This window comes from Pimephales promelas, chromosome 3, assembly GCF_988280905.1.
Source record: "Pimephales promelas chromosome 3, fPimPro1.hap1.1, whole genome shotgun sequence".
NCBI classification, from domain to species: Eukaryota; Metazoa; Chordata; class Actinopteri; order Cypriniformes; family Leuciscidae; genus Pimephales; species Pimephales promelas.
The window spans coordinates 18,574,980-18,602,120 of record NC_142771.1 but is presented as its reverse complement, the minus strand read 5'-3'; the positions used below and the strand labels follow the sequence as shown (position 1 = coordinate 18,602,120).

General features: G+C 38.5%; 1 protein-coding gene across 2 annotated transcripts; it reads right to left on the bottom strand.

Moving 5' to 3' along the window:
- Positions 1-567: 567 nt before the first annotated feature.
- Positions 568-26,131, bottom strand: taok2a (TAO kinase 2a). Of its 2 annotated transcripts, none has more exons than XM_039685782.2 (20): positions 25,672-26,131; positions 20,780-20,920; positions 20,622-20,693; positions 20,411-20,512; positions 20,290-20,335; positions 19,964-20,060; positions 19,663-19,776; positions 17,716-17,807; positions 17,228-17,321; positions 15,789-15,870; positions 14,069-14,236; positions 13,714-13,920; positions 13,508-13,636; positions 13,176-13,412; positions 11,053-11,181; positions 9,447-9,650; positions 9,076-9,315; positions 6,642-6,863; positions 5,985-6,167; positions 568-4,425 (listed from the first exon to the last, which is right to left on the bottom strand). In XM_039685782.2, exons 2-20 carry the CDS (start codon positions 20,909-20,911, stop codon positions 3,544-3,546), a joined length of 3,432 nt encoding a protein of 1,143 aa, XP_039541716.2. In that variant the 5' UTR covers positions 20,912-20,920; positions 25,672-26,131; the 3' UTR covers positions 568-3,543. The 2 variants fall into 2 exon arrangements, with proteins under 2 accessions (XP_039541716.2, XP_039541717.2); XM_039685783.2 differs by having other exon boundaries at positions 6,651-6,863.
- Between the last annotated feature and the right edge of the window lie 1,010 nt (positions 26,132-27,141).

Genomic DNA, 27,141 nt, shown 5'->3' with positions numbered 1-27,141 from the left:
TTGTCAAGTTAGTATTATTTTATTAAGTTTTATTCATCAAGTAAGGTTGATAAAAAAGGGAACATTCTTAAAATTATTATACTTATCAGGTTAGAAATTTTTCTAGCTTGTAGGCTACCAACTGTATTGTTTAGCCGTTTTAACAGCATTTCAACAAGAACGGCAGAAAAATAGATTTAAAACCTTATATTACCGCAAAATATCCAATAAATAGAAGTAATTTGCTGACTAGGACTAAAAATAGCTCTACACCAGAACAAACGTGTTTTTTTTTCCCTGTAAGCAACCAGTGATTTCCACTTAGTATGGCCTCTGTCTCTATGGAAACTGTCTTTCCTCTCTGGACATGATGCACATTCTCCTCATTCAGAAAACAGGCTAGAAGTGCTGAAAGCAAGGTGTGCATTAGTCCAGACAGATCACACAGGAAAGGTAATTTTTGTTTGTATCCTTTTTAATGACTCGTTAATCATTTTCTGTACAAGTTCTATAACCCATGTGTTAAAGAGTTCTCCTGTAATCATTTCACCTGAATGTAATTTGGCCTTTTTTCTGAGCTCCCTGAACAACCATGCTCTCCATCAGCCTTTCAAACATCACAATTTTGCAATACATTTCAGCGCAGGCTACACACTTTTCCACACATCTGCAACAGCAATTGTCTTTGCATCCTTATAGCTCCAGTCCTTTAAACACTGCAGGATGATGAAAGTAATTTCATAGATTTACCTCAAGTTACTACCACCAGATACTGAAACACCCCCTAAAAGAGGATACACTAAGAAGAATCCAGCATGTGTTGCTGTAAACACATTATATGATAGCCCAGAGTTACAGAAGGGCTGAGGATTGTTTTCTCCTCTTCTGTCCATTGATGTTAGTAACCAAGCAAGAAAGGACATAAGGGAAAGTGGTGATGGGTGGGGAGGCGATGTGACGTGAACACTGAAAAAGGTTGGCCAGGCACAGGGAAGTGAGGTACTGCATGTCTCCTTGGTTCAGGAGGCCAAGGGAGAGTCCCAGTGAACGCTGGTGTCTAAAGAGAGCTGGCAGTGTGGGAGCACAAAAGATTTCGGGTTTTCAAAACTAAAAAAAACAACGTAACTGGCAAAATCTAGCTTCATCTCTCACCATGTTCTTAAGGGTATGCTGGAGATTTTGGTTGTCAATGTAAACAGCTTGTGTTACTTTGTGTCCATTTTATACATACAAATTTTGTAAGCAAAAACAAAAGTAGTGCATTCCAGAAAATAAGATGGAGGGAGAAAGGGTGGGGTGGGGGTGGGGGGTGGTGTTTGACACACTTTACAGTCATCTAGAAATGTTCTATACAGCTAAAATCTCTTAAAATGTTCTGTACAAGTTTAATACTGGCTCTAAAATACTACTCTCCTGACGAAGCACTGCACAAAAGACTCCTAGCCTGAGATGCAACAAGGAATGCTGGGGATAGGTAGTCCTTTTTTGATTTTTTAAACTAAAACGAGACTCGAAATTCTCACTGTCACACTGCCAACATTTCCCACCTAGTGGTAAGCATTGATAAAAAAAAAACCTGTCTTTAAAAAAAGAGATAAAAAGAAATTGTAACAAGAAAAATTAGTGTACAACACAAATATTGCAGTGGTAGTAGTAGGTGTAATAATAATGACAGTATCTATTTTTATGACCCATTTTCCAATTCACATAGCAAAATTATTATTACCCTAAATAAGAGTTAGTGCTTGTATATACACACGTTGTATAAGTACATTATAGATCAAAAGAGTTGAACAGAAAACAACCTGATGACTTTCCCCGTCAACCCTTCCACAGGAGATGTATTATACACATATACTTAAAGTCATATAAACATCTGTTGTGTATGTTTGTATACAAATGGTCTCAGTACATCACTCTCATGCACAGAAACCTGTAACCAAACTCTCTTATGGACATGTACATCATATTTACAGGAGATGGCTTACTCACCTAGCCAGGTTCAATCTCTTTTTAAAAAGTAATCTTAGCACACCTATGCTAAAAACAGACACTGAATGACAGCCCAGTTTAAACCTAAACCAAACACATCTTAAATGGCAGCTTGCCCTTATAAGGACAGTGGGCGGAGTTGCTTTAGGTCAGTTGAGCCTCTAGATGGCAGTATAACATGTGGCATTGTTTAAAATAATAAAAGAACACAGAATGCGAAAATCATTCAAAATAAAAATAAAAAACTGCCTCCCGTCCTTGACTCAAATACAAATGTACAGTTTAAAACCCATCAGTGATTGATGTTCTTTTAGTATTGTTTTAGTACTATCTACATAATTACACACAAAAAAATCAGTTCAATCACCCTTTTAGTTCCTCAGTTTGCACCTCTTCTCCCTCCCACAAGTTTTTGCACATGCTACAGCACCTTCTATTGCATCCGACTCGCTCGCTAGCAGTAAAATTGTGAAGGACTCATCCTCTGGCTCAAACTCAAGAGACGCTCAGAGTCAATGAATAATTCTGCCATTATTCACTCACCCTCATGTCGTTTTAAACCTGTATTTTGTTATTTATCTGCAAAACACAGAGATATTAGAAAGAGCTAAAAGATGAAAATTCTGTCATGTCAAACCTGACTTACTTTCTGCAGCAAAACAAGAATGTTTAAAGAATGTTCCACAGAAAAAAGTAAGTCGTACGGGTTTGGGGCGACATGCAGGCGAGTAAATGACGACAGATTTTTCATTTTTTTGGGGTAAACTTTCCCTTTAAAGCAGCTCTTTTCCAAATAATGCTGGTTCATAGCTAAAAAAAAATACAAAGTGATCTACATTTGGTTCTGACGCATGAAAATCCAAGATGCTTTTGGATGAATGAATGTACTATTAATTATGATCTGCTCAAACATTCAAAAGTCTTAAGAACTCTTGTTGCATAGAAAAGTGCTGCTTAAAAGATCCTCCAAAAACTCTCTACTTTTGTGTTCAATGAAAAAAATAACAGTATGTAAGGTTTGCAACAACATGAGAGAGTGAGTAAATAATAACAGATCTTTCATTTTTGGCAAATTATTCTTTTAAAAAAATTGCACAAAATGAATTCAGCTTAACATGAACCAGGATTAAGCATAAAATAATTTCTGTAAAAAATTCAAATCTTAAACCTTTAGACGTGCAAGAAAATTCCTGGACATGAAAGAGCAGAATTCAATGGGTCTGTCTGACCGTTTAAAATAAAATAAAATAAAACTAAAATGGACCAGTTAAGGATGAGCCCGATCTACAGCATTGGCACCACTTGTGTTATTTTCATCCTTTCCCTCCCACGCACACACTCAACAGTAGAGCTTTCTGCTCCTGTAACAGTACATCTCGTCGTTTCTGTTCCCGATCTAAACCCTGAGCCCTCCCGAATCACTATCCCTCGGAAATCCTGAGATCTATCTTCGGTCTGTCATCTAAATACGTCTCCGTTTACCTCCTAAACGAGCTACGTCAAGGGCTTTTCTCCCCTGCTAAAACAAAGCCCGCTAAACATTCTAGGAGACTTCCTATAGAGTCTGACTTTCTAAGAGTAGGAGAGGTGGGATCCGTTGGAGATGTGCGACGTCACTGATGTACTCCGACTCAAACCTCCGTCCCCGCCCGACCCACCGGCACCTCCGCCCGAGGCGGTTCTCCGAAGGGGTCCTGGACTGTTTCTCAGAGCCATTAGGCTGGGGCCCCTCACAGCCAGGCTCTCGCCCCTTCCACCATAGCCACTCTGAGAGGAGGAAGAGGAGGAGGAGGACTGGGGAGAAGATGTGGAAAGTGAGATGGGTGGAGGAGGAGGAGGTGGAGGGAGGAGAGCAAGGGATTGGGAAGAGCCATGGGAAGAAATGTGATGCGAGTGGCCATGAGAGGAGGATGAAGAGGAGTGGTGACCACCTCCTCCTGAACCACCACCTCCCCACTCCCTCTCTCGGTTGTCGCGGTACAGGTGTGGTGTACTCTGGTGGTGGTAATGCTGCGGCATGTAGCGGAGGTGATGATGCGATGACGACGACGACGAGGCCGAGGAGCGAGAGCTCGGAAAGCCACGGGCACCCATTCCCTCTAAATCCCTCTCTCGATCTCTCTCCCGGCTGGAGATTTGCTCCGCTCGGCTGAACCCGGCTGTACTGTTCTGACTTCGCCAGGAGGGCGGCGCCGCTGAGTTTTGGACGCCATGGCTCCACTGACTGCCTGAACGAGGCACAGGACGGGACGGCCAGCCCCCAGAGCCGGAGGAAGGAGGGTTGGGGTAGCCCTGATTGTAAGCCTCAGCAGGGATTCCACTCAAAGCCATGTTACTGAAGCCCAGACGCATGCTCTCCGAGTCAAAGGACTCGATTTCTCGAGCTTGGTGCTCGAGCAGAGCCCGGATTCGCTCTGATCGCTCGTTCTGCAAAGACAACATCTCCTCCTCGATCTGAAAAAAACAAAAAAAAAACAAAAGGGTGACAGAAAGAGAACAAATTAGAAGACACATTGCATGTCTTTTGACGCTCATTATAGTATCAGGGTAAGCTTACTGAAATTAGTTTCGAGTTGAGTTTCCGGTGTTTTTGTCCTATTTGAACAAGGAGTTGTTGCCTATGTAAAGCATTTTAAACAATAACTAAAAAGGTCAATTCTCAATTAGGATTCTGCTTTAGATGCAATATGATACAAATGTTTTTGATACAATAAGTCCAATACTTGCTCTATTTTAATGTTTTAACTTCTTAACTGTCACGTCCCGGGTATCGGGAGGATTTAATAGAATCTCGCTATATTTCTATTAAATCCTTATCGAATTATGACTAATTATATATCGTTGGAAAGGTTTAACACTTCTAAATAGATATTCTACCCCTGTTTTGTGTTAAAGATTATGTAGGAAGAGAAATTGATGAATTAATGACAAGGGAATTTAAAACAATTTATGGCACCTCAAAAATCAGCATCATAACAGGAGGTCTGACCTTTGTCACAAAAAGTCGATGCACCCGCTTTTAATCATTTAAACTTCAGTTTTTATGCTAAAAGTTTATAATAAAACAAATAATCAAGTACTTCTCAATAAAAAAAACATAATTATAATATATATAATATAATATAATAAAAACAATCTAATCTTGACAAAACACATATTGACAGAAAGGTCTGTGTCTCAATGTTCCAAATTTTGTGACAGAATTGATATTTGAACAGAGCAGAATGTATAGAATGTATCTAAATTCAATGGCACCCGGTGGCTATTTTTGGTACTACGCTAAAACAAAATTGAATGGGAATTTTTTGTGATATCAACTTCAAATTTTGAACATAACTTGGTTAGATTTATGGCTTTGATTTTATAGTAAAAATATTTTGTAAAATATATATTTTATATAAAATAAAATATATATATATAGTACAGTATATTTGATTTACTGTAAATTTAAACTTCCATAAGTTTTTCATAGTTTCATTTTTTATATAATATGCTGAGTGTTTTTTCTTTAAAACAAGACCAAACTTGGGTGTATATTCCAAAGCATTCTTGAATTACAATCATTTAAGTTTGAATAGTGCATTTTAACCCCTACTCTCAAAAAGGAGGGTGACAGTGAAGGGGTTAAAATGTAATTTATTCCTGTCATAGCAAAGCAGAATTTTCAGCATCAATCTTCAGTGTCACATGATCCTTCAGAAATCATTCTAATAGGCTGATTTAGTGCTCAAGAAAACAGTCTTTTTAACAATATTGTTGTGCTGCTTAATATTTTTGTGGAAACCTTGATACTTTTTTTTTTACAGAACAGCATTTATTTGAAATAGGAATCTTTTAATACATTATAAATGTCTTTACTGTCACTTTTGATAAAATGCATGCATCCGTTCTGAAAAATCTAAAAGATCCCTAACTTTTAAAAGGTACTCTAAATATTACAGCAGCTCATCAAGTTTTAGAACAGAGCCATCATAAAACATTCATCACTAATATTCACTCAATTTCTCTCTCACCCTCTGCTCAAGAAGAGCTCTCCGTATAGACACCCTCTGCTCCAGGTCTTTGGCCTCTCTCTCGTGTTGTGTGTCTGTGTGCATCTTTATTTTGCTCTGATAGGCATTTAGCAGCTCCAATTCCTGCTGCAGCTGCATGCGCAGTGCTCTGTACTCGTCCTCTTGCGTCTCATCCAATCGCAACTGGAGGGAAAACAAAAAGGCGTGACATCAGTAGAGAAGCAGCCAATAATGAGATTTAGGTCTGACTTAGATCTGTTGATTAATTATAAGTAGCCAAATCTCCCAAAACCAGTCAAAAACATTCCCCATCATATTTCATCTTAAAATTAAAAGGAGATACTGAATTATTTAAGGCCCACTAGATTTGTCTTTTCATTTTTAAATTATTGTAACGATTTTTTATTTTATTAATAGCATTTGTTAACTGCCTTTATTTTATGCAGATTAAAAAAAAAACAAAAAAAACAAGAATATCCCACTGAGAATCAAAAAATGATTCTTTTGATTTTGGGGTGAAACATGATTTGGACATTTTGCTTCTTGTCCATTTTTGTTGAAACTGCCCCATGCATGTAAATGTATGCATCAGTTTGACAGTATACACCAGTAAAAAAAAAAAAAAAAAAAAAAGCATTAAAGATGGTCGTTCCTTGCCTTACTCACAGCCTGTGTGGACAGCATGTCTCTGATGGAATGGTCGTACTGTTCGGCCAAGATGGCCAGTTTACGTGTTTGCTCCTCTTTGAGTCTCTTCAGTACGGTTTTATGCTCTGATTTGGGCGTGGTCTCCAGCAGGTGGTTCCGCAGGGCTTTGTATTGCCGTGTCTGAATCTTACAGGTGTCTTGGAACTGACGTTTGATCTGGAGCTCTTTCGTCTGAGAGAACAAAAACAAGAAACATATTTGAGCACTCAAGACACTGCAAGTCGCCATTAAAAAAAACCTTCACCTTCGGATAATTTGTTTTTTAACTGTCTTCAAAACAGAAAAACGACAAAAACATTCATTGATCACATATTCAACCTTTCTCTTGAACATGAATAAACCAATCTTGGCTTTTTTTTTATATTTTTATGTTTTCATCACACAATTCATCTAATTCACCAAATGGACACACAATAAAACACTTATTAGATCTCTACATGGCAGGCAATGAAACGCACCTTTCCACTAATTGGTCAATTAAACTTAAAACCATGCTGTCATCAGTTGTTCATCAGTTTTACGCAACAGAATAATAGTCATCATCCGTATTGCAACTGAATTTCATCTCGTTTGCCACCACACTGCTCAAACAAGCAGACTAATGAATGGCTTGACAAACCGTACTGGGGGCAGAGTCTTAGACAAGGCTTTCTTCTGTTTAGACATAAAATCACCAATGCGTGCCATGAAATTAGTTCATCTCATAAATATTCATTTACTTTGCATCTGCACCCACAGCCTACATGCAGCTCTAGCCTACATATTTGGTACACTGCCCGTTTTATTTAGCTGAACTACTATAAAAATCTGTGGCAAGGCTGCACGATGTGCTGGACAGATGGATTTAGGCTATATTGATCTGAAGCGCAGACCAGTATCGATTCAAATGCACTTTTTTAAATAACAGTTTGACCTATACAGCAAGAGATGAAGAGTATTTTTACATATATTGCCACCCCTGTCAGAATTTAACTTTCCCTATGAGGGAAAATATTTGCCCTTCAAATTAATTTTCAATGGCTATTTTTATCAACAAAAAAAAAAAATTCTAACCTTATTAAATATTTATGTAATGTTAAAAGTTAAATTCTTAAATTGAGACAGTAAAATTAGAATCATAGGACACTATAGGCTGTCATCAATTAAATCTGTATCAACAAGTAATCTTTGCACTAAAGAAGTGGCAAAGAAGCTCCATCTGAAGTTGGTTTTAGATGCATTTATAGTTTAATGCTGGGGCAGGAAATGCATTTACACAGCAATTGCATAATGTAATGAAAATAATGTCAGAACGCAGATTTATTTAGGAATAAAAATCAAGTGGCTGTCTATAGAAGTCACTGAATCACTCAATCAACAACAGATTTGTTCAAAGACTCAGACTCATTCAGGAATGAAACACCAGTCTGTGTGCCTGTGACATTTCTTTGGAAGTTACATCAATTAATACATAGTCAGTTAAATTAATGGTGTTAACACAAACCCATTTTAACAGTGTCATTTTTTTTAATCGCAAGATTAACGTTCTTTTTGGCCAAGCAACCTTTGTAGTTTTTTTTCACATGCTATTACATTTTGTTTAGTACAAAATGTGTCAATGTGTTTTATTTTGTACCGCCCTGTTTTGATCCCTTTATAAAGGGCTGTTTGTGTGACAAAGTATTTTTTCACCCTTTTATTGATGGAGCAAATAATATTTACACCATGTAACACTGTCAAAGTGTGAATGTTAGTGTAAAATTAAAAACTAAAGTATATGCCAATATTGTTTTCAATAAAAAAAAATAATATATATATATATATATATATATATATATATATATTTGTACAGTAGTTGTAGGAACTACGGTTCGAAGAACTAAAAAAAAAAATTCCCAACTTAGTCCAGTCAGAACACAAGAAAAAAAGGTTTATAGGAATGTTAGGTTCTAGGAACTGCAAAAATCCCTCCGGTCAGAAAGCGGCTTATGTTCATGAGAAGGGTCACATAAGATAAAACGGTTTCTTTGTTTTTCCATTTTGAAGACAAAAACAAATTACGCAAAGGTACATGCACCGTGGTGTGTTTTTACATCACGGGAACGTTTCATCAGGTGTAGGGCCATGGCCACTTAGACAGTTGGGTTTAACAGAAGCTCTTTGTGGAATGAATCTTATCATTGCAGCTGCCAAAATTAGTATTTTCTAAACAGAAATCAATTGGTGTACAACAAGAGTTATGTGGCATTAAGAACTGAATTCAGAATGCCCTTTAAATTAAAATTCAATTCAATTTGAATTTATGCAACAAATATGATGCACTATTATTCTCATCATGTGAAGAACGTAAAATCAAAATGGGGCAAAAACACCCCACCAAGCGCGTAAAAAAAGCAATCCACACCTTTAAGCTTTTAGGTTGCTGGCGGACCTCCACAGCGTGTTTCTGACGGAGTTCCTGCTCACGCCGCTTATTATACTCCATCTGATTGGCCAGTTCGCTCTGGTGCTGCGTTCGGATCAGGTCGGCCCGAGTACGCTGAACCAGTGCTAGCTGCCTGAACTCCAGCTCCTGAGTGGACTCATGATGTCTCAACAACATAGCACACTCCAGATCCTTCTGGGTTTGACGCTTATTCAGGTCCTACAGGGACAAATAAAAACCAAAAAGGATGGATTATGCATAGAAAGAGATGAATAGATAAAAGCACAACAAAGTGATTTAGAAAGCAAAGAAAGGGAAAGCACACAATAACTCATCTCGTCGCGTCTCACCTCTCTAAGCAGGTCCTGCTCCAGATTGTGTCTCGCGAGCAGCATTTTCCTTTTATACTGTCTGCACTGCAGCTCGTAATACTGCCTTTGTCGCCGTAATAAAGAAGCCTCTTCTTCAGCCTGGATCTGCTGCATACACTCCTTCTGCCTCACCAGCCATTCCTGCTTCTCTCGCTTCGGTGTGGACTGGTTCTCATTCAGCTCCTGTTGCCATGGGGAAGGATTTTAGGGTGGTAAAAGAAAGTGTTACGTGTGTGGAAGTATTTGTAATACATTCTTTGGGGAGAATGACACTACATATTTGGCGTGTTATGTGTTGCACACTTGCTCTCTTCTTTCTATCTCGCTTTCGCAGGCTGCTTATTGGGCTCCACTCTTTTTGTCTGATCAAGAATTGTGATCTTTTAGTGCAGTGGCTCCCAAAAAAGTGAGTCAGAGTCATTCTTTCATTTATTCAGTAACAAAGCAAGTGGCTGTATTTATGAATGGGTAATTGAGTCGTTGACTTAAGAACGATTCGTTCAACTAAACACTGCTGTGTGTTGTGGTTCTGCTGTGGCCTTTGTTGGAACTCATTTCGTTGCGAAAAAGAGAAAACAATACTGTTTAAAATGTACATCACTTAATGTTACCCTTGTTTGTTGAAATGTCACGTTTGCAATTGTGTGAATGTTTAGAAAAAACATAAAAATGAAAAACTAGAAGACAGGATGTTTTTGTAATGAAGAGTTTGAGTCTTAAACCAATCTCTATGCACAGAATGTCTAGTCCTTTATGCTAGTACTCCCACTTTTACAAAGGAGGCCTAATTTGTCGAGAACAGCAGCATTGAAGCGCGAACAGACAGCATCCTCTGCACACAATCATCGTTTTGACCGCAATAGATGAGGTAATCTGATTAGATGCCTTGCATTAACTGCCTTTTGCCTGTTAGAAACACAATCTTGGTTTTAATGTTATTTTAATGTAGGACAGAATTAAATGAGCGTCAAAACTCATTTTGTTCCCATACCGTCACCTCACATACACCTTGGGGACAAGTACCACTGTTTTAGGGACTTTTCTCATGTAAACATGTAACTGTAAGAGAGCGTGTGAATGCTAAGCGTATTGTTCTTTTATGTTACTTTTATTATTTTGTTTTTACTCTTAATTTGTGTAAATATTTTGTTTGGATTTGGAATACGTATGGAATTTTCCCTTTATGTTAGACAGAGTGCAGGGTTAGCGACCGTTCACACGGAACGTATTTTTCCATTCCAATGAGGTACTTTTCCATTATTTTTCTATGTAAACCACTACGAGCATAACCGTTGTTCTCATAGCATCTAGAGTATAGTACAGCGTTCCAAAAACACAGCACTCAAGTTAAAATCAGTTAAACTTTTAAAAAATACATCTATTTCTCGACTCGTCTTTTTTCGTTCCACTGAGCCGTGTCAATTTTGTCGTTTTTCTGGTACAGGGGATTGAAGCGACCATCAAACAAATGGAGTATGTAACAAGTTAAAGATAGGTAATGGGGTTGATGAATATTCTGCAAGTACAGTCACTCTGAATTCATAATCATGAAGCTCTGCATAGAGTGGATTATTTGAGGGTGTACCTCCTTCAGCTGCTCCTTGCGTTGCCTGTACTGCCGTTTCTGTGAATCCAGCAGGCCGTTGAGTTCCTTCTTCTGCTGGTTCAAAATGTGCTGCTGAAATTTCTTCTCTTCCGTCTGTGCAGCTTTAATCTTAAAAAAAAAAAAACACCAGATAAATATGTATAAGCAACACTAATAATACATATAAATACATACATACACAAATGTTCAAAAGTCTGGGGTCAGTTTGATTAAAAAAAAAAAAAAGAAAATTAATGAATAACTTTTATTCATCAGGGTTGCAAAATGATCAAAAGGGACAGTCAAGACATTGTCACAAATTCAAAAAATCCTAAAACAAAAATCCACAAAAATATGACAAAATAAATGTTCCTTGAAAAAAAATGGCATATTAGAATAATTCCTGAAACATCATCATGTGACAATGAAGACTGAGGCAATGGCTTTTGAAAATGCAGCTTTGCCATAACAGAAAGAAAATATATTTAAAGGTGCATTGCGCAACTTTTCATGTTAAAAATAGCCGTTTTCTAACCCACACATGCTTAAACAATCGCCTGATGGGCTGAATGAGCCCTTCTTTGATCACTGCGATCGCCTCTATAATCCTGTACAGTGAAATATATAAGAGGGATTCGGGCTCGAATCTGAGACTGGGCGTGACGTCATGCGCGTTCGCGCTCGCCTGGCTATGTCTGGCAGGTTCGTGTAGCTATTCGCCGCCGTATCAGAGAAGACAACTCTAGTCAGCTTTCCACAAAAGTAGACGATGGATTCAAAGGGGCTGTTTACACCTGGTCACTTCATGCGTTTTCTGTGATCGGATAGCTATTCGATCGTGAAAAGACCAGGGTGTAAATGCCGTCCGAAACGCATTAGAGACGGATTTGAATCCGATCGCTCATGAGGACGTGGTCTAGGCCGCATTGCAGACGAAACTGGACAAGTGTAAATGCATCTGGTTATGTCATGTTATTTTAGTCATATATGACGACGCGCATCACCTCAGATGAGTAGCTGAGCCCGTTCATCAAACCAGGGGCGCGCCGCAATCTATCGCAAATCAAAGTGAAAGTAAGTCGCAGACGCTTAACACTACCATCTTCATTAAAAGTAAAGAAATGAAATGATCCTACCAGGCCTGTTGCCGATCTCTCTTATTGCTGTCTTTGCTGATTTTGAAATTAGCCGATGATTAATAAAATCCAGCTCATATCTGTTGCTTTCGGTGACGTGCACTTCATATCTGTATATGGCGCGGAAAGAGACCGGCTTGTAGTTCATTCCAAACCCCAATGCAAACTCCGCGTGAGACAAAGAAAATAAAACTTCAGTCTGTCCAGTGCCAGGCGTCGGAATAAGACGAGAGTCAACATCGGGAAGCTTTCAACAAACGGAGAGATCTCCGGTCTGCTCTCGGGCTCAAACGGGTCCTATACAAAGTGATAACTGAACGTGTTTCCATAATGATTCAATCATAAGTGGATACAGTAAGCACAGGGAGATAGATGGAAACAAAAACCGAAGTTTTCTACTACCCCCGTTTCCCCCTCTCACACACATAAGTGTGTAATTTACTCGAATGCCTTTCCTTTCATATATTTTAAATGACTTGCAGATTTATTACTGTATTACCTCATTATGACTGTAACAAAAGATGTGTGCCGCACAGTGTGCGGCTAATGCTCCTTAGGTTATGAACAACTCGTGCAAACGTGCGTATGTGTGTGTGTGTTCCTCCATGAACGCGCACAGCTCTGGTTGCAGTTTCGCTTGTCGCCAGAGGGGGCGTAGTTCTGCAAAAACTCAGAGACTTGCGTTTAGCTCCTTTAAATAGAAAAGTTAATAATAATACCTTTTATTAACTGTCACAATACTATCGATTTACTGTATTTTTGATCAAATAAATGCAGTCTTGTTGAGAAATAGACTTCTTAAATAAAAAAAGCTTTAGATCTTTTTTTAACTTGGAAAAAAAAGTGTTTTTACTTAACTCTACTCCCTTTCTGATAGTGAATCTGATTTAAATCAGAGATTATATTTAAACATCTTTTACCTAAAAGTCCTATTCTTGCACATCACAAGACTAATATCATCATTATAATTTTTCTTAAACCCCTTACCTCTTTTTCCAGGATGGCCTGATGTTTCTTACTCAGCTTGTCTGCTTCACTTCCAAAGTTGTTTCTCTGGGTCTCCAGCTCTTTGTCCAGCCTGAGCTGATGTTCATCCATCTCAGACTTGAGCTTGTTCTCCAGAGCCAGCAGCTGTTTCTGGTGCTGCCTCCTCATGCGCTTGTACCCGGACATCTGCTCCCTCAGAGCTGAGCCCTGCTCATGCTCCTGAATCTGACGGGTCACCTGGAAAGATAGGGAGAGGGAAGGTTGTCTATCCCAACTTCAGATCAACAACAACAAAAAAAAGACTCTGAGTTGCAGGTCAGTCAAACGCTCACCAGTGAGGCTGTGCGGATGGTGGCAAAATGGTCTCGGTTTCTGTGCACCCTCCTCCGAGCGGCCGACGACGGCGGCTGCTGCGACTCCATCTCCGGCTGATAAGGATCGTCATAAATATTATCGCGCGTCTGGATGAGCAAAAACAAATTAGTCAAGGAAAGGTACATTTTTGAGGATCGTGTGTTCTCGCGCTGTCATTACGTACAGTGGGGCGGTGTATAATAGAGCTGTTAGACGTGACAGTCTGTTCTCCCTCCTGCATCATGGCCATCTCAGCACTGTCGTCCGAGCCATCGGCCAGGCTGTTGACTGAGGAACTCTGGGAGCTGGCGCTGATGGACATGGAGGGCACAGACTGAGAGCTCTCCATACTGTTCACCGTGCCTGTCTGCAGGAGGTACTGATCCGCTTCCTACACACAAATCCCAAAGAAAACATGTCATGATCTTTTCCTATTTTCTGTAGTGTAGAACAATATAACAAAAGAGCAGAAAATGGGCTGAAGTAGATAGAAGGATCAAAGAAGAGAAAGACAAAGGTTGACAAGCCTTTGGATGTACCTCTTCTTCCTCTCCTCCTTCCTGTGTGGGGCCATTGAGGGTTTCCTGAAACAGGATCTTCTTCATCTTCCTGTACTGCAGGTTGTCCAGCTCTCGCACAGCGTCTTTGGTGCGCGTGATCAGATCCATCACTACAGAATGAGGGCGCTCTCGACACAGGAAATGGTGCTGTGAAGGGAACACATGTTGTGAATCACAGAGCTATATAGATGAGCTTCATGACTCAATCTCAGCGTGTGTAAACGTGGATGAGAGAGTTACGCGGAATAACCGGTTACATTTGTCACACAAATAATTGCTATTCATGATTTAATTGCCCATTTTGTCACATACAATAAAAGCTTAATATTACACATACTGGACTACAGATTAAAATGGGATTAACTAGGAATCCAGTGTGAGCTACTAATAGCACTGGAAGTGTTTAAAGGGATAGTTCACCCAAACATGAAAATTACCCTATGATTTACTCACCCTCAAGCCAGCCTTGGTGTATATGACATTCTTCTTGAAGACTCATATAATTGGAGTTTTATATATGTATATATATATATATGAAGAGTTCAGATGCAAAAGCCTCTAAGTGCCATTTGAAATTTTCTTCTAAAATGATCATTTTTATCAAGCTTGTATATTTAAGTTCAGTAATTTCACTTAAATGGCAATGAAGATTACCTATTAATAGTCATTTAAGTGAAATTACTGAACTTAAATATACAAGCTTGATAAAAATTGTCATTTTAGAAGAAAATTTCAAATGGCATTTAGAGGCTTTTGCATCTGAACTCTTCATATATAAATATATATATATTAAAAAATGTCCTGGCTCTTCCAAGCTTTATAATGACTTCCAAGCTTTATATAAAGTGAATGGCCGTTTCTGTTTTGAAGTCCATCAAAGTGCATTAGGGATGGGCATTCAATTAAATTTTCTTAGACGATCGTCTATCAATTAATCATTAAGATTTTTATATTGAAATTCATTATTTATTTAACTTTTATAATTTAAAAATGCAATGAAAATACAAAAATACAGCGTGTTTTTCCTCAATGAGATGTTACAAGAAGATGTGACAGTTAAAATGGAGGTTCGGTCAGGCTAAACGTGAAGACGTATGTGCTCTAAAGCAGCGGAACCTGCAGCTGCGAGCCGGCATTCTTAAACAGAGACCCGTTTGTTCCAAAATAATAAAAAAAGATTCATGTTAAACAATTACTTAACCAAAAACACAATAATACTTCGATCTGACCGGTTTTGTCAAAATGAACTCAACAAAAGAACCGGAAGAGAATACAATGCTGAATAAAGATATCGTTTTTGTTATTTTTGGACCAAAATGTATTTTCGATGCTTCAAAACAGTCTAACCCACTGATGTCACATGGACTTTTTCGATGATGTCTTTATTTCCTTTCTGGACAAGGACAGTACACCGTACATACATTTTCAATGGAGGGGCAGAAGTCTCTCGGACTAAATCTAAAATATCTTAAAGTGTGTTCCGAAGATGAATGCGGCATGAGGGCGAGTACTTGCAATACTTCATTTTGCCATGAAATCTTTTTCAATTTTTGACATTCCAACAGAAGCCATTTCTATATTCCATTGGAACAGTGCAGAATAATAGAGGCTATTTCAAACATATCAGAGAACAAGGGACGAGAGAACATGTAAATGAAAGAGTGAATGAAGAGTCGAAGAGTGTGTGTTCAAGTCTCACATTGAGCAGCACATCTGAGGTAGGCCTGTCCTGAGGGATCTTTTGAAGACAAGAGTCCACAAAGTTACGGAAGTAGTCCGACCTGCATTTAAAAAAAGGAGAGAGAAAAGTAAAGTTAACCACACTCACATCCACAGTAATCGTTGCCATCACTGTTTGGTGCTACAGTATTTACATGAATCATTCAGCACAACATTGCTAACATTTGTTATCTCAGTTATGTACACATACAATAATGAAGCGAAGTGACATGATGTACAACGCAGCTAGAAGCTAACGTTAACGTTTTTCTAATTTTAGGCTAACGTTACATTAGAGATTTTAAAGATTTGCTCAAATACGCTGTTGACTTGGAGCAGATGTAGACATACTTGTTTAATTCATCCACGTTTAGTTGGTGTTGTGGTCTACCACATAACTTAATCCAGATCAGACGCGTATCTCGGTTGAGATGTGGCTTGGGAAAAGGGTTAACCGACGCCCAGACTCTAGGGAACCTTTTGTCGGAGTTGCATGTACCCCATGCACACCATTTGACCATTTTAAAATTAAATTGACAAGAAAAAAGTTTGCATTTTAAGTAATAACTAAATGTGGAGGTGTCCTATGTTTTTCCTCACCAAATATTTCTATTAAGGAAATTTTAAAAACAATTTTAAAAAAGCCATTTATTAAGTTTTATTAGTTTTTAGTATTATTATTTATATTACCTCCATGTCTCAATATTGTTAAAATGAAGATCCAATGTTCAAAATTAACTAAATTTGTATAACTAAATTACTAGTATTATACTTTGAGCTACTAATTTAAGGCCGTGTGTCCACCAAAGTGTTTTTAGCCAGCTGAAAACGCTAGACGCTCTGCTCAAAACGCCTAACTGCGGGCGCTTGAGAGCGTTTTGGCAGCTCAGTGTTTTTTCTGTTGAGATGTTTCGTTGCTATGATACTGATTTTGCAGATTATTCGTTTTTCATACTAAAAATTTACTTTTCAGAAAGAAAGTTGTGACAGTTGGTCGGTGTAATATTAGTCCCGCCCCTCTTCTACTGTGATTGGAAGGCTGAGTAAAGAGTGACAGTGATGAGCACTGCACTTTACCCAAAGTTGAACATTTTTCAACTCCCGGCGACCAGTTAAAAATACCGGGTGCATGGTGCTTCAGCATGAAAAAAAAAACGCTCAGCGCCTCGTTATGCTCATGGTGTTTTAAAAACGTGCCAGTCCCATTGAAAACATACACCAGGCACGTGAAAAAACGCTTTGGTTGACACACGGCCTAACAGCTAATAAAAATGTCAGTTTACCCACACACTGAAAAACAAATAAATTTATTGCAAATGCAAGAGAACAATGCAAAACCAAACAGAGACAAAAAGAAAAAACAAACAGTTAAATAAGACAAACAGGCAGAAAAAAAAGAAAGTAGAACAAAGTTCTTACCAGTGGTTTGACGCCAGGACAGGGCTTTCGTTTTGCGCAATGTGGTATAAGGCACTCATAGCATTCATATTGAACAAGGGCGGCTTCCTTTCAGCTAGACAAAAAGACAAACAGAAATTTAAAGTCAGTGCACGCACACACAAAAAAAAAAATATAATTCACAATAAAAGAATGAGACCAGAATTAGTGCACTACAATGAAATAGACAATGAGAGGTATATGAGTAAATAAATGAAAAGGCTAGGAGTTTAAGGGAAACGTACAGACTGGGCGAGAACAAGAGAAAGAGGAGTAGAAGTTAGCGGACAACCCAAAGCAGCTTAGACACTAAAACCCAAATCCCATTCCCAAGCAAAAGACGGCGACAAAACACAGACTTGCAAGCACAGAAACACGCTGGCCTAAATAAATCCTTAATACTCGAGATGGCTCTAAGTTTCAGGTCAGTGGGAGGTGGAAAGTCATGGATGAGTTTCAACATCACAAACCTAGTTCGATGCAGGTGATGCCGAGAGACCAGACGTCCACTTTCCCGTCGTACTGCCCCTCGTCCATGGCTAGGATCACTTCTGGAGCCATCCTAAACATGAGAGGGGATCGTGATAAACAACACTTTCTTTGCTCCCTTGAAAGATATAAAAGTACAATCTACTGCACAGACACTTTAATATTGTCAATGCAGGTCCCTCTCAGTTCACGTGGTAGACCATTTATGGACCAATATTATGGCCGACATAGTGAATGTTGCAATCATTTTAATCATTTAAAACTCAAATGGGACTATTTAAATCATACTTTTTATTTGGCAGTTATGTTTCCTAAAGGTTGTGTTCTAAGACTCGTTTTGCAATCCCTGTCATGACTTGAAAGTATGAGTGTTAAAACATTTTAATAGTATCTCAGATTTACATTTTAGCAGAACAGAATGGTGTTAGAAGTGAAAGGGCCAATTCATGCAAACTAATGTAACCTAATTAGGTGAGTGGTTCAGTCCAAAAATCTGATTGTGAGATTTATTACTGTTGTCACTCAGAAACCTATTGGAAGTCTCTGAGGTGTTCGTCTCTATTTAAAATGTCTTTGTAAATGACATCATGTTAGGTAAATATAATTGTTTATTACTATGTTAACTACCATTCAAAAGTTTGGGGTGACAAAATTAAAATACAGTAAAAAAAAAATAATAATAGTAGGAAATATAATTTACAATAGCCATTCAAACCAAGAATAATAAATATAAAGTTTAAAGAATTATTTAAATTATTGAATGTATAAAATAAAAAATATTCTGAATGAGAATGTGGTAATCCACACCAAAACTATAACAATAATGCCACAATATTGGAATGACTTTCATAATTATTATTTTTTTTCTCCAGCTAATGAGTGATTAAAAAAACCTTCACAGCCCTTCAGAATCCAAGCCGCCTAAACCAAGTTAAACTAATTAGAAAGTGGCAGACAACGTCGCTGTGTTTCCGCTGGTGTGTGAACGCTAATACAGTCATTGCTCTAGTCTGTAATAGTTTTTAAGAGTCTTTGATGAATCAAACATTTACAAAAAAAGCATTTATCTGGAATATATTTTTTTAAAAGTAGTCATGTCTTTAAAAAAACAAATCTTACTGCCCCCAAACTTTTGAACAGTAGTGTATTGTTATTCGGCGCATAAAGCATAAAAATGCTAAAATTACTCGCTCATGCTCATTTATTAAAAGAACATTCAGCTTTTATTATGATATTTTAATATCGATCTATCTTACTGCAATGTGCAACAATTAGAGTAATAACATAACTTTCAACACTCTTAAAAGTATTTAACATACTCAAATGTATTTTTAGTATAATTGTTTTGAACAATTAAAACAGTGCTGCGTAACCCCACAGTTTTAATTCTGCAAATATAGTGACGTGTATGAGTAGTAATTTCATTTCATTAGAATGAAATAAAATAATGTGATTCAAAGTGATCAAACATAACTGGATGTCAAGTTCAGTAATACTTTATTAATCCCCAAAGGGGAATTATTTTAGGGAGGGAGGCGGAGTACATTTTTTTCGTAACTTTAATCGTAAAATGAACAATAAAAGCTCCGGCGCTCCTCCATGGGACTCGATACTGGTGTGTTGCGCAGGGATCTGTCTCTCATTAGCATTCACATCATCGGCCTCGTTCGGCTACCATGGCCCTCGGCCCCCGACCAGCTCAGTAAATTTATAAAACATTATTATATTTGCTCATCTATGAACATCATTTCTCCCATTAGATTGCTTTCCATCGGCAGTGGAGGTGAAGACGTCAACTGCCATGATTCCACACTCCTTCATGACGTCATCAAGCTACACCATTGTTATTGTTTTGAACAAGAGACCTCTAGCAGCAAAACTTACATACTGTGCCTTTAACCAAACAATCAATTGTATTTACAACTCACCAGTAAGGTGTACCCACAAAAGAGTTGGCGGGAGAAACTATTGAGGCAGAGCCAAAATCTCCAAGCTTCACCTGACCAGGCTCAGTTAGCAGAATATTACCTGCCTTCACATCTCTGGAAAAAGAAAATCAAAGAAATGAGGATATGTCCATCTTTCAGCAGTGAATCTTTTTTATATATATATTGACAAAAGAGTAAAAAAACTTAGCTGGCATTTCAAAAGAACAGCCAAATAAACATCTCAAAGCGAGCAGGTGTAAAAATAAGAACAGAAATTGAAAGAAAGGGTCAGCGTTCTCACCTGTGTATCATGTTATGAGAGTGAAGGTAGGCGAGGCCCTGAAGTGCACCGTGGGTAATAGCAGCTATTTCCACCTCTTGAAGAGGCTTTTTATGCACTGTTGGATAAAAAGAAAATACTTCACTGTGGGAAAATATCACAATAGAAATCTGACGATTACAATATTTACGCCTGCATGTTTCCCAATGAACTGATGATGGTACAAATACAGCACAGCGAAAACAAATGGACACCTCTAATGTAAGACAGGGCAGCCGAGGGAGAGCACAACAGCTTTATTTTGTAAGAAGGGAGGATGTGAGGAAGGGTACAAATGAACTACTCACCCTCTAAAAGATCAGAGGCTGATCCTAGACAGTATTCCATCACCAGCTAACAGGAGAGACAGACAACATTAGCACACATCAGACAAACACGTCGCTCACACGCATGTGCACATGCACTTACCCATGCTGTGTGCTCTCTGAGGTAGCACCCTTTGTATTCGATGGTGTTGGGGTGTCTGAGCTTCTGCAAGAACTTCACCTCTTTTATGATGTCTTGCCATTTCTGTGGGCCAAGAGAGAGAACAGTAGCAAAAAAACAGTTAGTTTTCATGAATGAGTTTGCACTGTCTGATTCAATACTGTTGAGATACAAGTTATATTTTGATCCTGACCTCATTGGACTGTTTGCCACTGAACGACATCTTCTTGATGGCCACAACTTCATTGGAACGCACATCATGAGCCTGAGAGAAAAAATGCAGTCATATAGAGAGCCTTATGACAGACGTACAAGCACATCCATAGCTAATTATTGGCATGGTTTGCTCACAAAGTACACAGCTCCAAAGCTGCCATGACCGATTTCCCGGAGATCAGTGAAGAGCTTCTCAGGATCATCTCTGTAGAACAGCTCAGACACCTCTGAGTCCTTCAGGGTCCCAGTACGCACACTGGCAGGCATGACTGGCTCCTGAGACAGAGAAAAATAAAAAGAGAGAGAACTGGTAACTATAATTATGCATGAATGCTAAATAAGCAATCCTGTTGCATTTGGTTTATCTGCAACATCACAAAAACAAGGAATTGAGTCAAGGAACTTCTCAAAAGGCCACCTATTCAATGAGACATCAGTCTGGGCTTCTATTTTAATTAGGGCTTAAAAAAATCAGTTCTCTCCGACTAGATTCAGTATTTTAATGTTTCTGTCCTTACTTTCCTTATTACATTTTACATTTATTCATTTAGCTGATGCTTTTATCCAAAGAGACATACAATTGCTATATCTGTCAGAGGTTGCACGCCTCTGGAGGAACTAAGGGTTAAGTGTCTTGCTCAGGGTCTAACAGTGGATTCGAACCCTGGTCTCTCACACCAAAGGCATGCGTCTTATCCACTGCGCCATCACCAACCCTATAATAGAGGAATCAACACAATATTTACACTCATGCAACACGGGGTTCGAACCCACTATCAAAATGGCTCAGGATTAGTAATACATGGTTTAACAGACTGCTCCACTCAGACTGATTACAGACTGTTACTAACTCACAGTTAGTAACAGTTCCCACAACGTTGCTACGTAATCGAGAGTTACCGCTCTCGAAAGGGAACGTCTCCGGTTACAATCATAACCTAGGTTTCCTGAGAGGCGGAAACATGCGTTAGCCACAGTGTTCGCTGTTTGATTAGCTGTGTGCAAGCGTTCAGTCGTGATTCGACGATCGATGGGAATTATTTGATTAGTAACCGGAGACATTTTTGATTTTTCAGCCATTTTGACAGCACTAGACTGCTGGAAATTCAGCATTGTCATCACAGGAATATATTACATTTAAAAGTAGCCTATATTAAATTAGACAACTGTAATGATTCATATCAAAATAGAAGTCAACTGTAATAAATTTAGAATATTCTTACAATATTACTTTTTTGCTGTATTTTAGAGCACCAAATTGGGAGTAAATGGCATTAAAAAAAAGAAAAGAAAAAAAAGGTTTGTTTGTTTGGGGTGAAAGTGGTTTCCAAAAATTGAACCAAGTGTCAAAATGCCACTCTAAACTTGTAAACTCCTTTCATCTCTTCTCTGGCTTGGCTTATATGCCACAATCTGGCATCTGCAGCACACTATAGTCTGTGACCCAGTTAGAAGTTGCGACTCTGTGCAGCGCATTAATAAAGATGCTGTAATCTGCCCTGGTTGGATGATGGGTTTCAAAATCAGATGTTTCGTTCCTTCCTTTTTTCATCTTCTTCATGCTCATGATCCGATACTGTTAGTTCAAAGTTCGAATTGCCAACTATTGTGAAGAAAAACCGACCATCACACTCACATCCAAACACAAATCCATAAATGTACACACTTTGATAAAAAAAAAAGTAAAGAACATATCATTTGCATATGCATTTATGACTGCTGTTACCGGAAACTCCCAAGTTGTGATAAAGTAAAACACGGAAGTAGTTGTGCAAGTAGTCCAAAGAAAAACAACAGCTAAGTCAAAGCAGCTGAGAGAAAACTGGCCAGATGAAGCATCTCCTATGCTCTGATGATGATAATCGATCCTGAAATCTGATCTGAATCTTTACTGGCTAGTTGATGCAGCCCATTTACACAGTGATAAAAAAACAACAACAACCCAGAAACAGACACATTGGAGACATTCTTACATCAGTTTGCTTATCAGACAGGTGGAGACAATTATTTGAGATTCTTTATTGTTATCTTGATGTTTTCACTGGCTCCTGAGGCTCAAAGCTTTTATAAGAACACAAATACAAGTCAACCAATTCTCTGCACTGAATCTCCATCCATCCCTGAATTAATTGAGTCTGTTGCAGAACAATAAAAATCACAAACAAACACTAAACTGTTAACAAATATCTGTATTAAATCAGGTAAATTAAATATGTAACCCCATGATCTAACATAATAATGGAGCTTTTCCACAGGTATAATCCCATTCCCACCCACTTTGAAGTGGTACTAACTGAAGCGAAACAAGTCGTACCGCGCAGTGGAAAAGTGAAGTGAGCAACGTTGAACCGTACTGAGCCATACCAGCAGTCGAAAAGCGCCATAATAGAGCTGGGTATTTCCACAAATTTTACGATTCAATCAGATTTCCATTGACAAGCTTCGATTCGATGACGCTTATATTCAATATAATTTGTTAGCTGGTATATAATAATTAAGGTTACAATGAACTGATTTTTGTATACAAACACTTAATACACTCGAGGAAGTTTGTATTAATGAAATTGTAATACTAACTTTAGAATAAAAATCATATTTCTACTCCAATTTGTGAAATATAAACATGTAAATGTGGTAATATTTATTCAAACATTCATTAAAAATTGAAGGTTTTTTTTTTATAAAGGAAAAAAATGTGTAATGTGTTGCATACATTTATTCAAATGCTCCTCTTTAGAGTTCATTTTTACAGCTGACTAATGAGTATATGGGACACTGAATATGAAGGGCAGGTAGTCAGTTCCATGCATCTGTTGTTGATTGGAATTTAAGATGTCGGTGTTGCAAATAAAGGCAGATAAGCTTGCAGGAGTGGAGTTTATGTGGACTAAAATGACAAGAGAGAAGTCTGTCATTTTCGCTGGAAGGACCAGCTATGATATTTTGATGCATTACAAGGTCAATTTTTTTTTTAAAAAGGGACAATTGTGAATTGTTTACACAATGATAAATTACAAACATTTAGAAAAACAGACAGGGTGGATTTTCAGTTTACGCCAGCAACTTAAATACAGTATTTTGACATGGACAACACAAAGAGAGAAACAGCAGTTCCCAGCAAACATGTCTTGGGATCTGGGACAGTCAGCTCAGAAAACAACTCTGGAAGGGATGCTCAGATTAAAATATAATGCTTCAACCAGACACCCCTGTACAATAAAACAGACAGTGACTCAATCACACCACGGGAGACAAGCAACTGCGCAGCTTCACCTGAGTGCCAAAGCTTTTAGCAGCACAGACATCTTTCTGGTTGTTGTAATGAAGGAAAAGCATATATGTCATCCGAGCTCTGTGGATGACCACCAGTGCTTCCAGCAGCATGATTACAGGGTGGTGGGGGTCAATGGGATTTGCGAAGTCTATTTCGCATTTCCCGCTTAAAGAAAGCCGGTTCACGCAAGATCTGAGGGAAAAACCACAGCTGCTAACCACCAACCCATAAACCAACTTTTTACAACAATCTCAATCCTGATCAAACGGCACATTATGGAAGTCTCATATTTAGTTCTGTCGAATTCCTCACCTTCATATTGTTCCAAACCCTCAAGACTTTCGTTTTCTATGAATCACAAATGAAGATATTTTTTAATGCAATCAATGATTTCTGTCACTCCAATGAAAATGCACGCAACGCAACCAAACCTGTGATGACTCAAGAAGTTTATAAAACTATTAATCAATTTGTATAGATGAATAAATTCTACAGAGCACTTAAATTCTACAGAGGATTAAACTGCTTGATTAATTTGGATCAAATAATGTTTTATGATCGTTTTGAATCAAGTTTCGGTTTAATGGACTTTCAAAAGGACAAAAAAGCTTCATTTGTGTTTCAAAGACCAACAAATGTCTTATAGGTTTTGGAATGACATGAGGGTGAGTAAATTATGGTAAAATTTTCATTTTTTGGTTGTACTAGGCCAACCCTTCAAGCCCACTTGATTTATATCTTCAGCTTAAAAGTAGATGCTCAAAGACTTGATCTGGGTGTGTCATCCACAATGTGCATTGTGCACCGACCAGGATTGAGAACTACAGTCATGGCATAATGGGTTACCAGAGTCAGACTGGTAAACCGAAGGTTGTGGGTTCGATATTCTCAATGAGGCAAAAAATGACTGAGGTGTCCTTGAGCAAGTCACTGAACCTTGATTCGCTCCCAGGGCACCACAGCAAAATAGATCCACACTGCTCCAGGAGTGTGTTCACTACTCAGTCACTACTCCTGACATATGTCCACAAACTTCAATGGTTTAAATGCAGATGACAAATTCAGAACATGGGTTACCTTACCAATACCATACTTGGCTTTCACTTTCACTTTTTACAGCATCGTTGAGGTCCTCCTCTTAACAGTCTACTAACAAAGTATTGATTAAACATGCCCTAATGTGCTATTACTGTACTTAAATGGTACCCAGTAATGTTGTTCCTTCCACTCATTGAGTGCACTTAAGTCTATAATGTGTTTGTGCAGTTGAAACACACCTTTCACACTAATACTTTTCCAGTAGACTGTGTAGTGTGGATCAGTTTTGTTGACCTCGGGACTGAATGAATGGTCAAGCGTGTCGTTAAGTTGCATACTATTGTATAAATGCTAAGGGGATGGGGGCACAGTCAGTTTCCGGTGTTCTGCTGGAAAGGGGGAAACTAAACAATAGAAACAATCCGGCTGTATCTAAAATTCCCAGTGAAAAAGCATTTTGAAGAAATAGAATAAAAAAATGTTCCTGATGCCTCTTGGATAGGCAGCTCACTAGGCTTTGAGAGACATGCAACGACTTAGAGTAATGACCATAGTACAAACCCTTACTTATATTGTTATGACTGAAGATGTCCGGCTAGTTCATGACAGGCTCAAGTCTGTCAACAACAAAAAGTCCGAGTGTACCCGTCTTATCCAGCTATACAAGTCTCACAATCACGATTGGGTTTCAAACGCAAAATCTTTTAAATCTTACCGTGGCGTGCTGCGATCCTCCTCTTTATTCCCTGTGAATAAACAGTTATCCGGCTTCCTCCGCAAAAAACTGTGGCGTTTGCTGTTTTTTGCCCGCTGCGACGTTTCAAATCAACACACGGTCCATTTTTTTCTACCAACGTCCACCTTCTAGCGTGCAGAAGAGTATAATTGTATACGCATGTATGTCCTAAAACTATATGTGTATATGAAGTCTTTATCTCACTCTCTCGCTAACGGCTCGTTAGCCAGCTAGCCAACTGTTTCCACTTGGAATACGGGCCGCGGCTGGTGTACCTGCTCGCCCCTTCCAGCGCCTATCATATTGCACAGTTACATCCGCACTTTTGATTCTAGATATGATTTGAACACTAAATCTATTCTGTGTCTGATTGTCTTTCTGTCTTGCCCCCTTTTTTGTCCAGGAAACGCAAAATGGCTACGTGGGGCGGGAGCGAACCGGAAGGAAGGTCAAAATGCTGTGCCGTGTGTTTCCGGTGAAGAGTGGCTTTGGGAATCTACCATCTTGATAAGGGCAACGTTTACAGTTTTTCTGAATTGCTAAAGCAATAGCCTAAACCAATTTGTCGAATAAATCACTCTTTCTGTAAAACATTAAACAAGTTCAGGTGGTTAAAACACTGTTTGCAAATCTCATGCACTCTTTTTTTTTTCAAATCTCTAAAAACATCCTCACTCACTAAAACACATTTCGCACTGTGATGCACTTATGTTTCAAAATGCTAAACACAGGTAGGCGAAAGTTAAACACAACTACAACACAGTTGTCACCGTTTACACACAATGACTTCACACTTATTTGTAATGATGTGACCAAACCAACTGTACATACAAGTCAGTTCAGATGTTTTGGACAAAATGGCCCTGTACCGCTTTCGAGGGGAGAAGATTGAACAGACCATTGGCAGCATGAGAGGGGTCAGCCACAATCTTCACAGCTCAACTCATTTCTGATACAGTTCAGTTAACAGTGTTAATGACAGTGTCGTTAGCTTAATTCAATTCCATTTTGTTCTCATCCAATAGTGTCAGTGCAGTTAAAATAACAATAATACAGAATATGAAAGGACATAAGATATCCTCAATTTATTAAAGTCCCCCTGTGGTAAAAATCTAGTTTTTAATGTTGTTTATATGTAGCCTAGTGTTTTTGTGCTTTTGCCATGTGCAAATTCAGAAGTCAACACCATTGCTTAGTATTTTTTTCTTAAAACTGCAGCGAACCAAAGACAGTCTCAAAAACGGGGTTTGAAATCGCTGGTTTTTCTGACGTCACAAACTGGGGGACTTAAAGAAAGGCATGCATGGGGATAATATCCCTATGGTAATATCCACACAGCCTTCAAGAGCAAATGTATTGGTGGGGTGCAATCCGTTCATGGCAAAAAAAAACTGAAGCCATGTGGAATGACTAATGTTGTTAGGCTACGCTATGTTTCACTGATACAAT

Bases quoted from the DNA above. Each gene is read 5' to 3' on its own strand.
- taok2a (XM_039685782.2), bottom strand. From the start codon at position 20,911: ATGCCTGCCAGTGTGCGTACTGGGACCCTGAAGGACTCAGAGGTGTCT. The intron at 17,322-17,715 runs GTTTGTGATGTT...CTTTTTGTCTAG, and splicing joins CATCACCTGCATCGAACTAG to CTGAAAGGAAGCCGCCCTTG. The intron at 11,182-13,175 runs GTAAGGGGTTTA...TTTTTTTTTAAG, and splicing joins AGGCCATCCTGGAAAAAGAG to ATTAAAGCTGCACAGACGGA.